The 18,449-nt window shown below is 39.1% G+C and overlaps 1 protein-coding gene across 4 annotated transcripts in view; it reads left to right on the top strand.

Annotated features, from left to right (window-relative positions):
- Nucleotides 1–18,449, top strand: part of LOC128686543 (phosphatidylinositol phosphatase PTPRQ) — a 205,554-nt gene that overhangs the window by 8,545 nt on the left and 178,560 nt on the right. For all 4 annotated transcript variants that reach the window (XM_070084320.1, XM_070084319.1, XM_070084317.1 and 1 more), the window contains exon 2: nucleotides 16,627–16,654. In XM_070084320.1, coding sequence (XP_069940421.1) covers nucleotides 16,627–16,654 — 28 coding nt within the window. The remainder of the gene's footprint in view (nucleotides 1–16,626; nucleotides 16,655–18,449) is intronic.

Below are 18,449 nucleotides of genomic sequence, written 5' to 3'. Positions count from 1 at the left end.
ACAAGAGTGCAGTGAGTGAACACTTGATATTCAACAACAGCACAGTGGCTGAACACTTGACATTCAATAAAAGCACAGTGAGTGAAAACTTGATATTCAACAACAGCACAGAGAGTGAACACTTTAACAAGAGTGCAGTGAATGAACACTCGATATTCAACAAAACACAGTGAATGAACACTTGATATTCAACAACACACAGTGAGTGAACACTTGATATTCAACAACAGCACAATGAGTGAACATTTGATATTCAACAACGGCACAGTGAGTGAACACTTGATATTCAACAACAGCACAGTGAGTGAACACTTGATATTCAACAACAACACAGTGAGTGAACAGATGACAGTGAAACACTTGATATTCAACAACAGCACAGTGAGTGAACACTTGATATTCAACAACAGCACAGTGAGTGAACACTTGATATTCAACAACAGCACAGAGAGTGAGTGAACACTTGATATTCAACAACAGCACAGCACAGTGAGTGAACACTTGATATTCAACAACAGCACAGTGAGTGAACACTTGATATTCAACAACAGCACAGTGAGTGAACACTTGATATTCAACAACAGCACAGTGAGTGAACACTTGATATTCAACAACAACACAGTGAGTGAACACTTGATATTCAACAACAGCACAGTGAGTGAACACTTGATATTCAACAACAGCACAGTGAGTGAACACTTGATATTCAACAACAGCACAGTGAGTGAACACTTGATATTCAACAACAACACAGTGAGTGAACACTTGATATTCAACAACAACACAGTGAGTGAACACTTGATATTCAACAACAGCACAGTGAGTGAACACTTGATATTCAACAACAGCACAGTTAGTGAACACTTGATATTCAACAACAGCACAGTGAGTGAACACTTGATATTCAACAACACACAGAGAGTGAACACTTGATATTCAACAACAGCACAGTGAATGAACACTTGATATTCAACAACGTCACAGTGAGTAAACACTTGATATTCAACAACGGCACAGTGAGTGAACACTTGATATTCAACAACCGCACAGTGAGTGAACACTTGAAATTCAACAACAGAACAGTGAGTGAACACTTGATATTCAACAACAGCACAGTGAGTGAACACTTGATATTCGACAACAGCACAGTGAGTGAACACTTGATATTCGACAACAGCACTGTGAGTGAACACTTGATATTCAACAACAACACAGTGAGTGAACACTTGATATTCAACAACAGCACAGTGAGTGAAAACTTGACATTCAATAAAAGCACAGTGACTGAACACTTGACATTCAACAACAGCACAGAGAGTGAACACTTGATATTGAACAATACACAGTGAGTGAACACTTGATATTCAACAACACAGTGAGTGAATACTTGATATTCAACAACAGCACAGTGAGTGAACACTTGATATTCAACAACGGCACAGTGAGTGAACACTTGATATTCAACAACAGCACAGTGAGTGAACACTTGATATTCAACAACAGCACAGAGAGTGAACACTTGATATTCAACAACAACACAGTGAGTGAACACTTGATATTCAACAACAACACAGTGTTTGAACACTTGATATTCAACAACAACACAGTGAGTGAACACTTGATATTCAACAACAGCACAGTCAGTGATCACTTGATATTCAACAACAGCACAGTGAGTGAACACTTGATATTCAACAACAACACAGTGAGTGAACACTTGATATTCAACAACAGCTCAGTGAGTGAACACTTGATATTCAACAACAGCTCAGTGAGTGAATACTTGATATTCAACAACAACACAGTGAGTGAACACTTGGTATTCAACAACAACACAGTGAACACTTGATATTCAACAACAGCTCAGTGAGTGAATACTTGATTTTCAACTACAACACAGTGTCTGAACACTTGATATTCAACAACAACACAGTGTCTGAACACTTGATATTCAACAACAGCACAGTCAGTGATCACTTGATATTCAACAACAGCACAGTGAGTGAACACTTGAGATTCAACAACAACACAGTGAGTGAACACTTGATATTCAACAACAGCTCAGTGAGTGAACACTTGATATTCAACAACAGCACAGTGAGTGAACACTTGATATTCAACAACAACACAGTGAGTGAGCACTTGATATTCAACAACAACACTGTGAGTGAACACTTGATATTCAACAACAGCACAGTCAGTGATCACTTGATATTCAACAACAGCACAGTGAGTGAACACTTGAGATTCAACAACAACACAGTGAGTGAACACTTGATATTCAACAACAGCTCAGTGAGTGAACACTTGATATTCAACAACAGCACAGTGAGTGAACACTTGATATTCAACAACAACACAGTGAGTGAGCACTTGATATTCAACAACAACACAGTGAGTGAACACTTGATATTCAACAACAGCACAGTGAGTGAACACCTGATATTCAACCACATAGTGAGTGAACACTTGATGTTAATCAACATCACAGTGCCTGAAAACTGGATATTCAACAACAACACAGTGAGTAAACACTTGATATTCAACAACAACATAGTGCCTGAACACTTGATATTCAACAACAACACAGTGCGTTGAACACTTGATATTCAACAACAACACAGTGCGTTGAACACTTAATATTCAACAACAACACAGGGCCTGAACACTTGATATTCAATACCAAGACAGTGAGTGAACACTTGATATTCAACAACAACACAGTGAGTTAACACTTGATATTCAACAACAACACATTGAGTGAACACTTGGTATTCAACAACAACAGTGCCTGAACACTTGATATTCAACAACAACACAGTGCGTTGAACACTTGATATTCAACAACAGCACAGTGAGTGAACACTTGATATTCAACAACAACACAGTGAGTGAACACTTGATATTCAACAACAACACAGTGAGTTAACACTTGATATTCAACAACAACACAGTGGCTGAACACTTGACATTCAATAAAAGCACAGTGAGTGAACACTTGATATTCAACAACAGCACAGAGAGTGAACACTTTAACAAGAGTGCAGTGAGTGAACACTTGATATTCAACAACAGCACAGTGGCTGAACACTTGACATTCAATAAAAGCACTGTGAGTGAAAACTTGATATTCAACAACAGCACAGAGAGTGAACACTTTAACAAGAGTGCAGTGAATGAACACTTGATATTCAACAAAATACAGTGAATGAACACTTGATATTCAACAACACACAGTGAGTGAACACTTGATATTCAACAACAGCACAGTGAGTGAACACTTGATATTCAACAACGGCACAGTGAGTGAACACTTGATATTCAACAACAGCACAGTGAGTGAACACTTGATATTCAACAACAGCACAGAGAGTGAAAACTTAATATTCAACAACAGCACAGTGAGTGAACACTTGATATTCAACAACAGCACAGTGAGTGAACTCTTGATATTCAACAACAGCACAGTGAGTGAACTCTTGATATTCAACAACAGCACAGAGAGTGAACACTTGATATTCAACAACAAAGCAGTGAGTGAACACTTGATATTCAACAACAGCACAGAGAGTGAACACTTGATATTCAACAACAGCACAGTGAGTGAACACTTGATATTCAACAACAGCACAGTGAGTGAACACTTGATATTCAACAACAGCACAGTGAGTGAACACTTGATATTCAACAACAGCACAGTGAGTGAACACTTGATATTCAACAACAACACAGTGAGTGAACACTTGATATTCAACAACAACACAGTGAGTGAACACTTGATATTCAACAACAACACAGTGAGTGAACACTTGATATTCAACAACAGCACAGTGAGTGAACACTTGATATTCAACAACAGCACAGTGAGTGAACACTTGATATTCAACAACAGCACAGTGAGTGAACACTTGATATTCAACAACAACACAGTGAGTGAACACTTGATATTCAACAACGCACAGTGAGTGAACACTTGATATTCAACAACAGCACAGTGAGTGAACACTTGATATTCAACAACAGCACAGTTAGTGAACACTTGATATTCAACAACAGCACAGTGAGTGAACACTTGATATTCAACAACACACAGAGAGTGAACACTTGATATTCAACAACAGCACAGTGAATGAACACTTGATATTCAACAACGTCACAGTGAGTAAACACTTGATATTCAACAACGGCACAGTGAGTGAATACTTGATATTCAACAACCGCACAGTGAGTGAACACTTGAAATTCAACAACAGAACAGTGAGTGAACACTTGATATTCAACAACAGCACAGTGAGTGAACACTTGATATTCGACAACAGCACAGTGAGTGAACACTTGATATTCGACAACAGCACTGTGAGTGAACACTTGATATTCAACAACAACGCAGTGAGTGAACACTTGATATTCAACAACAGCACAGTGAGTGAACACTTGACTTTCAATAAAAGCACAGTGACTGAACACTTGACATTCAACAACAGCACAGAGAGTGAACACTTGATATTGAACAATACACAGTGAGTGAACACTTGATATTCAACAACACAGTGAGTGAATACTTGATATTCAACAACAGCACAGTGAGTGAACACTTGATATTCAACAACGGCACAGTGAGTGAACACTTGATATTCAACAACAGCACAGTGAGTGAACACTTGATATTCAACAACAGCACAGAGAGTGAACACTTGATATTCAACAACAACACAGTGAGTGAACACTTGATTTTCAACAACAGCACAGTGAGTGAACACTTGATATTCAACAACAGCACAGTGAGTGAACACTTGATATTCAACAACAGCACAGTGAGTGAACACTTGATATTCAACAACAGCACAGAGAGTGAACACTTCATATTCAAAAACACACAGAGTGAACACTTGGTATTCAACAACACAGTGAGTGAACACTTGATATTCAACAACAGCACAGTAAGTGAACACTTGATATTCAACAACAGCACAGAGAGTGAACACTTGATATTCAACAACAGCACAGTGAGTGAACACTTGATATTCAACAACAGCACAGTGAGTGAACACTTGATATTCAACAACAGCACAGTTGGTGAACACTTGACATTCAACAACAACACAGTGAGTGAACACTTGATTTCCAACAACAGCACAGTGAGTGAACACTTGATATTCAACAAGAGTGCAGTGAGTGAACACTTGATATTCAACAACAGCACAGTGAGTGAACACTTGATATTCAACAAGAGTGCAGTGAGTGAACACTTGATATTCAACAACAGCACAGTGAGTGAACACTTGATATTCAACAACAACACAGTGAGTGAACACTTGGTATTCAACAACAACACAGTGAACACTTGATATTCAACAACAGCACAGTGAGTGAACACTTGGTATTCAACAACAACACAGTGAACACTTGATATTCAACAACAGCTCAGTGAGTGAACACTTGATATTCAACAACAGCTCAGTGAGTGAATACTTGATATTCAACAACAACACAGTGAGTGAACACTTGGTATTCAACAACAACACAGTGAACACTTGATATTCAACAACAGCACAGTGAGTGAACACTTGGTATTCAACAACAACACAGTGAACACTTGATATTCAACAACAGCACAGTGAGTGAACACTTGATATTCAACAACAACACAGTGAGTGAACACTTGATAATCAACAACAACACAGTGAGTGAACACTTGATATTCAACAACAGCACAGTGAGTGAACACCTGATATTCAACCACATAGTGAGTGAACACTTGATGTTAATCAACATCACAGTGCCTGAACACTGGATATTCAACAACAACACAGTGAGTGAACACTTGATATTCAACAACAACATAGTGCCTGAACACTTGATATTCAACAACAACACAGTGCGTTGAACACTTGATATTCAACAACAACACAGTGCGTTGAACACTTGATATTCAACAACAACACAGGGCCTGAACACTTGATATTCAATACCAAGACAGTGAGTTAACACTTGATATTCAACAACAACACAGTGAGTGAACACTTGATATTCAACAACAACACAGTGAGTGAACACTTGATATTCAACAACAACACAGTGAGTGAACACTTGATATTCAACAACAACACAGTGAGTTAACACTTGATATTCAACAACAACACAGTGAGTGAACACTTAGTATTCAACAACAACAGTGCCTGAACACTTGATATTCAACAACAACACAGTGCGTTGAACACTTGATATTCAACAACAGCACAGTGAGTGAACACTTGATATTCAACAACAACACAGTGAGTGAACACTTGATATTCAACAACAACACAGTGAGTTAACACTTGATATTCAACAACAACACAGTGAGTGAACACTTGATATTCAACAACAACACAGTGAGTTAACACTTGATATTCAACAACAACACAGTGAGTGAACACTTGGTATTCAACAACAACAGTGCCTGAACACTTGATATTCAACAACAGCACAGTGAGTTAACACTTGATATTCAACAACAACACAGTGAGTGAACACTTGGTATTCAACAACAACAGTGCCTGAACACTTGATATTCAACAACAGTGCAGTGAGTGAACACTTGATATTCAACAAAACACAGTGAGTGAGCATTTGATATTCAACAACAACACAGTGAGTGAACACTTGATATTCAACAACAGCACAGTGAGTGAACACTTGATATTCAACAACAGCACAGTGAGTGAACACTTGATATTCAATAACAGCACAGTGTCTGAACATTTGATATTCAACAACATCACAGTTAGTGAACACTTGATATTCAACAACAGCACAGTGAGTGAACACTTGATATTCAATAACAGCACAGTGTCTGAACATTTGATATTCAACAACATCACAGTTAGTGAACACTTGATATTCAACAACAGCACAGTGAGTGAACACTTGATATTCAACAACAGCAAAGTGAGTGAACACTTGATATTCAACAACAACACAGTGATTGAACACTTGATATTCAACAACAGCAGAGTGAGTGAACACTTGATATTCAACAACAACACAGTGAGTGAACACTTGATATTCAACAACAGCACAGTGAGTGAACACTTGATATTCAACAACAGCACAGTGAGTGAACACTTGATATTCAACAACAGCACAGTGAGTGAACACTTGATATTCAACAACAGCAAAGTGAGTGAACGCTTGATATTCAACAACAACACAGTGAGTGAACACTTGATATTCAACAACAGCACAGTGAGTGAACACTTGATATTCAACAACAACACAGTGAGTGAACGCTTGATATTCAACAACAACACAGTGAGTGAACACTTGACATTCAACAACAGCACAGTGAGTGAACACTTGATATTCAACAACAGCACAGTGAGTGAACACATGACATTCAACAACGGCACAGTGAGTGAACACTTGATATTCAACAACAGCACAGTGAGTGAACACTTGATATTCAACAACGGCACAGTGAGTGAACACTTGATATTCAACAACAGCACAGTGAGTGAACACTTGACATTCAACAACAGCACAGTGAGTGAACACTTGATATTCAACAACAGCACAGTGAGTGAACACTTGATATTCAAAAACAGCACAGTGAGTGAACACTTGATATTCAAAAACAGCACAGTGAGTGAACACTTGATATTCAACAACAACACAGTGAGTGAACACTTGATATTCAACAACAGCACAGTGAGTGAACACTTGATATTCAACAACAGCACAGTGAGTGAACACTTGATATTCAACAACAGCACAGTGAGTGAACACATGACATTCAACAACGGCACAGTGAGTGAACACTTGATATTCAACAACAGCACAGTGAGTGAACACTTGACATTCAACAACAGCACAGTGAGTGAACACTTGATATTCAACAACAGCACAGTGAGTGAACACTTGACATTCAACAACAACACAGTGAGTGAACACTTGATATTCAACAACAGCACAGTGAGTGAACACTTGATATTCAACAGCAGCACAGTGAGTGAACACTCGATATTCAACAACAGCACAGTGAGTGAACACTTGATATTCAACAACAGCACAGTGAGTGAACACTTGATATTCAACAACAGCACAGTGAGTGAACACTTGACATTGAACAACAGCACAGTGAGTGAACACTTGATATTCAACAACAGCACAGTGAGTGAACACTTGATATTCAACAACAGCACAGTGAGTGAACACTTAATATTCAACAACAACACAGTGAGTGAACACTTGATATTCAACAACAGCACAGTGAGTGAACACTTGATATTCAACAACAGCACAGTGAGTGAACACATGACATTCAACAACGGCACAGTGAGTGAACACTTGATATTCAACAACAGCACAGTGAGTGAACACTTGATATTCAACAACGGCACAGTGAGTGAACACTTGATATTCAACAACAGCACAGTGAGTGAACACTTGACATTCAACAACAGCACAGTGAGTGAACACTTGATATTCAACAACAGCACAGTGAGTGAACACTTGATATTCAAAAACAGCACAGTGAGTGAACACTTGATATTCAAAAACAGCACAGTGAGTGAACACTTGATATTCAACAACAACACAGTGAGTGAACACTTGATATTCAACAACAGCACAGTGAGTGAACACTTGATATTCAACAACAGCACAGTGAGTGAACACTTGATATTCAACAACAGCACAGTGAGTGAACACATGACATTCAACAACGGCACAGTGAGTGAACACTTGATATTCAACAACAGCACAGTGAGTGAACACTTGACATTCAACAACAGCACAGTGAGTGAACACTTGATATTCAACAACAGCACAGTGAGTGAACACTTGACATTCAACAACAACACAGTGAGTGAACACTTGATATTCAACAACAGCACAGTGAGTGAACACTTGATATTCAACAGCAGCACAGTGAGTGAACACTCGATATTCAACAACAGCACAGTGAGTGAACACTTGATATTCAACAACAGCACAGTGAGTGAACACTTGATATTCAACAACAGCACAGTGAGTGAACACTTGACATTGAACAACAGCACAGTGAGTGAACACTTGATATTCAACAACAGCACAGTGAGTGAACACTTGATATTCAACAACAGCACAGTGAGTGAACACTTAATATTCAACAACAACACAGTGAGTGAACACTTGATATTCAACAACAGCACAGTGAGTGAACACTTAATATTCAACAACAGCACAGTGAGTGAACACTTGATATTCAACAACAACACAGTGAGTGAACTCTAAACAACGGAATCTTGGTGTAGATCGAAGAACCATTTGAACTGCGCACTTCTGGCAAGATAACTATTGAATGAGTGATGGTTAATGTGTTTTATTTATTTTTTGGGTTAACGTGCTTGTTGGACACATTATCTGTGTTAAAAAAAACGACTTTTGGCATAATCTATGTCCTTATAATTACTAAAATAATTGGTAATAACACAAACTGTTGTTAACTCATGATATTGCAATTAAACTTATTAAAGGAATAGAAAGTTAATGCTAAGAATAAATAGGTAAAATCTTTTCTAGATTCTTTCTAATGCCGATTTTCGTTTTAAATTTTGGGATAACACTGAAAAGAAGATTTTATGATGCAACACTGATGAGTGCTTGACAGACTACATACTGATGAGTGCTTGAAAGTCTACACTGATGAGTGCTTGACAGTCTACATACTGATGAGTGCTTGAAAGTCTACACTGATGAGTGCTTGACAGTCTACATACTGATGAGTGCTTGACAGACTACACTGATGAGTGTTTGACAGTCTACACTGATGAGTGCTTGACAGACTACGCTGATGAGTGCTTGACACTCTACACTGATAAGTGCTTGACAGTCTACACTGGTGAGTGCTTGACAGTCTACACTGATGAGTGCTTGACAGTCTACACTGATGAGTGCTTGACAGTCTACACTGATGAGTGCTTGACAGTCTATACCGATGAGTGTTTGACAGTCTACACTGATGAGTGTTTGACAGTCTATACCGATGAGTGTTTGACAGTCTACACTGAAGATTGTCTGACAGTCTACACTGAAGATTGTCTGATAGTCTACAATGTTGAGTGTTTGACAATCTACACCTATGAATGTTTGCCAGTCTACAGTGATTAGTGACAGTCTACTCTGATGAATGTTTGACAGCCTACACTGATGAGTGCTTGACAGTCTGTACAGATGAGTGTTTGACAGTCTACACTGATGAGTGTTTGACAGTCTACACTGATGAGTGTTTGACAGTCTACACTGATGAGTGTTTGACAGTCTACACTGATGAGTATTTGACAGTCTACACTGATGAGTGTTTGACAGTCTACACTGATGAGTGTTTGACAGTCTACACTGATGAGTATTTGACAGTCTACACTGATGAGTGTTTGACAGTCTACACTGATGAGTGTTTGACAGTCTACACTGATGAGTATTTGACAGTCTACACTGATGAGTGTTTGACAGTTTACACTGATGAGTGTTTGACAGTCTACACTGATGAGTATTTGACAGTCTACACTGATGAGTATTTGACACTCTACACTGATGAGTGCTTCACACTTTACACTGATGAGTATTTGACAGTCTACACTGATGAGTGTTTGACAGTCTACACTGATGAGTGTTTGACAGTCTACACTGATGAGTATTTGACAGTCTACACTGATGAGTGTTTGACAGTCTACACTGATGAGTGTTTGACAGTCTACACTGATGAGTATTTGACAGTCTACACTGATGAGTGTTTGACAGTCTACACTGATGAGTGTTTGACAGTCTACACTGATGAGTATTTGACAGTCTACACTGATGAGTGTTTGACAGTCTACACTGATGAGTGTTTGACAGTCTACACTGATGAGTATTTGACAGTCTACACTGATGAGTGTTTGACAGTCTACACTGATGAGTATTTGACAGTCTACACTGATGAGTGTTTGACAGTCTACACTGATGAGTGTTTGACAGTCTACACTGATGAGTGCTTCGCAGTCTACACTGATGAATGTTTCACAGTCATGTATCTGAACTAGTAGGCTACTGCCTCCTGGTTCAGATAACAATTGTTTTATGTAAAGAAATATAATTAGAAAAGAATGTGCTGACCTGACGAGCATTCCATCACCCGCTTCAAATAATTAATTTGGCAAACCTGACCTCGTCCATCAGCAGTTATGAATTAATTATAAAACTGGGATGTTTGAATGTGTGTGGATGATAAAGATGTTTGCTGATGTTATGAATGAAAAGAAGTTGCATGTCCTGGCCCTAAACGAAACAAAGCTGAGGGGGTAGGTGAGTTTCAGTTGGGAGAAATAGAGGGGATTAAGTCAGGAGTACCTGAGAGAGTTAGAGCTAAGGAAGGAAGGTGTACCAATAATACTGAAGGATCAGTTATGGAAGGAGAAGAGGGAACATAAATGCATAAATTATGTAAATTAAAATAAGGGTTGGGTGCGAAAAGTGGGTCATAATAAGTGTGTATGTACTAGGAGAAGAGAGTAGTGTAGAGGAGAGAGAGAGAGATTTTCGGAGATGTTATGCGAATGTATAGGAACCTTTGAACCAAGTGAGAGAGTATTTGTGGTAGGGGACCTGAATGCTAAAGTAGGAGAAACATTTAGAGAGGTTGTGGTAGGTAAGTTTGGGGTGCCAGGTGTAAATAATAATGGGAGCTCTTTGATTGTACTTTGTATAGAAAGGGGTTTAGTTATAGGTAATACATATTTTAAGAAAAAGAGGATAAATAAGTATATAAGATAAGATGTAGGGCGTAATGACAGTAGTTTGTTGGACTACGTATTGGTAGGGTGCGTTGAGTAGACTTCAGGAGGTATATGTTTATAGAGGGGCAACAGATATATTACATCACCTTTTAGTTGTAGCTACAATGAGAGTAAAAGGTAGATGGGATACAGGGAAAACAGAAGCAGCAAGTAAGAGAGGTGAAGGTTTATAAACTAAAAGAGGAGGCAGTTAGGGTAAGATGTAAACAACTACTGGAAGAAAGATGGGCTAGTGAGAGTATAGGCAATGGGGTTGAAGATGGATGGGGTAGGTTTAAATAACAGTGTAGTGTTAGAGTGTTCAGCAAAAGTTTGCGGTTACAGGAAAGTGGGTGCGGGAGGGAAGAAGAGCGATTGGTCGAATGATGTAAAGAGAGTAGTAAGGGAGAAAAAGTTTGCATGTGAGAGGTTTTTACAAAGTAGAAGTGATGCAAGGAGGGAGGAGTATATGAAGAGAAAAACAGAGGTTAAGAGAGTGGTGAAGCAATGTAAAAAAAGAGCAAATGAGAGATTGGGTGAGATGTTATCGTCAAATGTTTTTGAAAATAAGAAAAAGTTTTGGGGTGAGATTAATAAGTTGAGGAAGCCTAGGAAACAAATGGATTTGACAGTTAAAATAGGAGAGGAGAGTTATTAAATGGAGAGTTAGAGGTATCGGGAAGATGTAAGGAATATTTTGAGGAATTGTTAAATGTTGATGAAGATAGGGAAGCTTTGATTTCTTTCATAGGGTAAGTAGGAATAACATCTGTGAGTGTGCGGGAAGTTTGTGGGGCACCGGGTAGAATGAAAGAGGGTAAGGCAACAGGGATTGATGGGATAAATATAGAAATGTTAAAAACAGGTGGGTATATAGTTTTGGAGTAGTTGATGCTATTATTTAATAAATGCACGGAAGAGGGTAAGGTACCAAGGGATTGGCAGAGAGCATGCATAGTTCCTCTGTGTAAAGGCAAAGGGGACAAAAAATAGTGCAAAAATTATAGGGGAATAAGTCTGTTGAGTTTGCCTGGTAAAGTGTATGGTAGAGTTATTATTGAAAGAATTAGGAGTAAGACGGAGAGTAGGATAGCAGATGAACAAGTAGGTTTTAATTAGGAAAGGTAGGGGGTGTGTAGACCAAGTGTTTCCAGTGAAACATATAGTTGAACAGTATTTAGATAATGGTAAAGAGGTTTTTGAGGCATTTATGGATTTGGAAAACACGTATGACATAGTGGATAGGGAGGCAATGTGGTAGATGTTGCAGGTGTATGGTGTAGGAGGTAGGTTACTGAAATCTGTAAAGAGTTGTTATGAGGATAGTGAGGCCCAGGTTAGAGTATGAAGGAGAGAGGGAGATTATTTCCCTGTAAAAATAGGCCTTAGACAACGATGTGTGATGTCACCGTGGTTGTTCAATACATTTATAGATTGGGTTGTAAGAGAAGCGAATGTGCGGGTGTTAGCAAGAGGTGCGGAGTTAAAGATTAAGAATCTAATACAAAGTATGAGTTGTCACAGTTGCTCTTTGCTGATGACACTGTGCTTTTGGGAGATTCGGAAGAGAAGTTGCAGAGGTTGGTGGATGAATTTGGTAGGGTATGTAAAAGAAAAAAATGAAAGTGAATATAGGAGAGAGCAAGGTGAAGAAGATAACAAAAGACTGGATATCAGATTGGTGGGAGAGTATGGAGGAGGTGAATGTATTCAGATACTATTTGGGTGTGGTCGTGTCAGCAGATGGGTCTTTGATGGATGAGGCGAATCATAGAATTAATGAGGGGAAAGGGGTGAGTGGTGCATTTAGGAATCTGTGGAGACAAAGAAGTTTGTGAAAGCAAAGAAGGGAATGTAAGAGAGTATAGTTATACCAACACTCTTATAAGGGTGTGAAGCATGGGTGGTGAATGTTGCAACGAGGAGAAGGCCGGAGGCACTGGAGATGTCAAGTCTGAAGGCATTGTGGGGTGTGAATATAATGCAGAGAATTCGTAGTTTGGAAATTAGGAGTAGGTGCAGGATTACCAAAACTATTATCCAGAGGGCTGAGGAGGGGTTGTTGAGGTGGTTCGGACATGTAGAGAGGATGGAACAAAATAAATGCCTTCGAGAGTGTATAAATCTGTAGTGGAGGGAATGTGGGGTAGGGGTCGGCCTATGAAAAGTTGGAGGGAGGGGGTACAGGAGGTTTTGTGTGTGAGGGGCTTGGACTTCCAGCAAGCATGCGTGAGCGTATTTGATAGGAGTGAATGGAGACAAATAGTTTTTCAGACTTGACGTGCTGTTGGAGTGTAAGCAAGGTAACATTTATAAAGGGGTTCAGGGAAACCGGCAGGCCGGACTTGAGTCCTGGAGATGGGAAGTACAGTGCCTGCACTCTGAAGGAGGGGTGTTAATGTTGCAGTTTTATAACTGTAGTGTAATTGCGCCTCTGGCAGGACAGTGATGGGGTGAATGATGGTGAAAGTTTTTTTTTTTCGGGCCACCCTGCCTTGGTGGGAAGCGACGGATGTGTTAATAAAAAAAAAAGTTCCCTGATTAAACAAATATTATTGAGAAAAAACGCAACTTATCGTACTATAAAAGATAATCATAATGTTGGTAGAATTACCGACAATATGTAAAGTAAGAGGACACAAGTGCAACTAATGTGACATTTTATTGTGGCAACGTTTCGCTTGATAAAACTCCTGGAGAGCGAAACGTTGCCACAATAAAATGTCACATTAGTTCCACCTGTGTCCTTTTACTTTACGAAAGTTAGTCACTTTGTGTGACTTTTTTGGGTTATCCAAGGATCTTTACACATGTGCTGCTATGTATAATAATCTATGCAACTGTATTCGTGTATACCTGAATAAACTTACTTATTCATTCATAAAGCAATACTGTGTGTATTAAAACACTGCACACAAGCAACATGAATGATGTTACAGTTGCCATATTTCCACCTCGCTACTGTTTAAGTGGTGAGTTGAGTTTCTGATGGTTTCTTGCACCTGTCTTTGTTTATTGTATAAAAGAGGTGAATTATAGATCTTATTAACAAGAAAATGGTTTTATGTGGTTATATGCAATATGAAATTCTTGTTCTTATATGGTGGATTATCTCCCATTTTTCAATATTTAAGTTTTTGTACGCATAGGTTTGTCAGTTTGGGAAGCAACACTTCTACACCTGCAACATCATGTATGGGAACTGATAAATGTTTTTTGCTTAATTGCTTTTATATCCCCCCCTGACTGTTTCTTCAAACTTATTTTTATACATTACTCAGCCTTACCTGGTACAGGTGAGGGAGCAATTCATGTGTCGTTCATGATATTAGATTGTTCAACACTGGTGATTTATGTAAATATATAGCCAAGTGTGTTGTGCCATCAGCCAGTCAGGTTACACCCTCACAACTTTACATATGTAGTTTGAATAGAACTAGTAAACAATATGACTAAAAAGAAGAGCAAGATGGAAGTTATATACAAAGAGAAGTCACAAGACTGAGTCTGGGAAAGAAACAGATGAAAAAAAAATGAACAATAGATGAATCAGTCAATGATAACTTTTCAAGTAATTCCCATAGAAATGTTGATGGTTGTGCCATTAAGATTGTCTTCACAGCCGCAACACTATGACTCCCCACAGTGTCATAACCGAGGTTTCTACTGGATGTATTCTGGCCACTCTGCAATCCCAGAGGTATTGTCGTATTATATAACCCCAGGATCATGTACGTCCAGTGTACGTCAGTGTACATCCAGTGTACGTTAATGTACATCCAGTGTACGTCCAGTGTACGTCAGTGTACGTCCAGTGTAAGTTTGTGTACATCCAGTGTACGTCAGTGTACGTCCAAGTACGTCAGTGTACGTAATAAGATTAAAGAGCGTGGCATAGGTATGTTATGTAAGTATTAACGTTGAAGAATCAAAACGAATCTAATTTGGTATTCAAAAATTTTGACATTGATAATAATAGCTGCATTTAGTCAATAAAAACAGAAATTTTGACATATAACCCCACATTAAGTCAAACTTTCCACTGAGGAGAGTCAGTTTTGAAGAAAATCTAAGACAAATACTTTTATCTCAGATGGATCAGTATCCTAAAAGGAATATCAAAACGGTGTGCAATACTAACAGGTTGGTAAGACATGTGGAAGATTTACTTGTTAATTCCTCCAGGCCAGCCTAGCAATACCACCTCACACTCAGATTCGTCCAGGCCAGCCTAGCAATACCACCTCACACTCAGATTCGTCCAGGCCAGCCTAGCAATACCACCTCACACTCAGATTCGTCCAGGCCAGCCTAGCAATACCTAACACTCAGATTCGTCCAGGCCAGCCTAGCAATACGCAATACCACCTCACACTCAGATTCGTCCAGGCCAGCCTAGCAATACCACCTCACACTCAGATTCGTCCAGGCCAGCCTAGCAATACCTAACACTCAGATTCGTCCAGGCCAGCCTAGCAATACCTCACACTCAGATTCGTCCAGGCCAGCCTAGCAATACCTAACACTCAGATTCGTCCAGGCCAGCCTAGCAATACCTAACACTCAGATTCGTCCAGGCCAGCCTAGCAATACCTAACACTCAGATTCGTCCAGGCCAGCCTAGCAATACCTAACACTCAGATTCGTCCAGGCCAGCCTAGCAATACCTAACACTCAGATTCGTCCAGGCCAGCCTAGCAATACCTAACACTCAGATTCGTCCAGGCCAGCCTAGCAATACCTCACACTCAGCCTTGTTGCAACACCTGATGTTTAACTGTGAACCTTTTCTTCATATAATTTCATAATAATAATTAAGCATAAAACGTATATTATTTGCTTTTTTTTACAGAAAGAAGAGGAAGATATCGGGAGAGATGGTAAGTAACCTGTTTTTTCTCGTTTATTTAACCCTTAAACGTTCCAAACGTATAATATATACGTTTTTACCGCTAGCGCCCCAAACGTAAATAGTATACGTTTTATTTTTCCTGCCTCCAAATTTGGCACGATTGGCCTGAGATGCCTGGTCAGCATAGAATGGGTCTTAACACTCGGTGTGCATCATATTAAAAAACTTCTGAGACAACTTAGTATCTTGTGGGAGCGCCAGTTATATTGAGCGCCAGCTAGAGCAAACAGTGGGGCAAACACCAAGGATTCACTGATGTAATGTCATATTAACACTCCCCTTTTAAGAGGAAAGTGATGTTAACCCCAAGTTTAGGGTATGTCTATCTGTTTCTGTCTATCTGTCTCACAGGTACACACAAATACAATTATAAATAGTGTAAATTACCTAGGATAGCCTACAAAATCCGAAGTGCTATACTGTGCTTGTAGATATAATGCATAAGAATACATGTTGGTTCACAGTGGCTCTCTCTGAGACAGACAAAGAGACAAGCAGAGAGACGGAAAGAGACAAGCAGACAGAGAAATAAGACAGAGAGACAGATAATCAAAGATACGAGCTCATCAAATGTCATCCCTTATCTCTGCACCCTCGCTGGCGCCCATCAAATGTCATAGCTTATCTCCTCTCATATCTCCTCTTATCACTACCCTCCCAATGCTTGTCACTGAACACTTGCCTTACACATTGCTTCAAGGGAATTTCTTCCTTCTTCCTTCTTGGTCCTCCTCCTTCCTTCTTTTTTCTTCTTCTATCCCCCCGTGTATCCAGAACTTTGCTGTAACCTATAAATACTTTATATATATTCCTAGACAATAGTACATGACCAAGGCAGGTGTAAATGTCCACCTGTCAATGTGTTTGTGACAATTTAAGTACAATTTCAGTACGTAACATTAGTGTCAGAACAAAGATTGGTTATGAAATGACAAGAACTACAATAATTTGTAATTATCAGAACATAATTATATAAAATAGCATAAAAATGAGAAAAAAATGGTATGTCGGCAACACTTCTGCAAGTGGCAGGACTCTATGTTGCCGTCAGGTGAGCATCCAGTGCCAACTTTGTAGCCTCATATCTCAGTAAGTACTGACCCTAATTTTTATTTTATTTTAATCACTTACAAAAATGTGCTCTTTATTTTCATTAAATTTTTTTTTTTTTTTTTTTATTTTTCAAAATATTCGGGGCACTGGGGTAGTGAATGTATATATAAGTTTGGACGTTCATGGGTTAGTGATTGTGTTTTTGTCAGTGAATTACTCAGTGAACTGAGTCTGTAATATATGAAGAACAGTTCCGTTGTCTGTCGAGCTGCTGTTTACAAGTGATTTGCAAGTAACTACTTCCTCAGGTTCTGCGAATTCTAAAGGAGGTGTCCTACTGTTAAGTAAGATAACATTCATGTTGCACTAAAATAAAGTATCTTTGTCCATTACAAAGTTATTTAGGTCGACGCTCTCTTACTGCAGAATTTGCTCTGAATGAACTAGCATGGCTGTTGAAAACTTCATGAATTGTCTTTGGAATGTAGATGACACATCTTGATTTGCCGGTACTCTCCCGGCCCGGGTGTCTTCCAGATGGTGACCTGGCAGTGGTTCCCTGTAGTGGGAGCGTCTGAGATCTGTGTTTCTCATGGGAGGAGGTACAAGGACTTCCTCGTCCTCTGCGACCAACGATAGATGATGAGGATTAATGATGACTGTGAGATGATTAAATTCAGACTATTGGGAAATATGACATCATTAAAAAA

Source organism: Cherax quadricarinatus, chromosome 12 (genome assembly GCF_038502225.1).
Source record: "Cherax quadricarinatus isolate ZL_2023a chromosome 12, ASM3850222v1, whole genome shotgun sequence".
NCBI lineage: Eukaryota > Metazoa > Arthropoda > Malacostraca > Decapoda > Parastacidae > Cherax > Cherax quadricarinatus.
The sequence above is the reverse complement of the archived record's forward strand: the minus strand, read 5'-3'. Positions and strand labels throughout refer to the sequence as shown.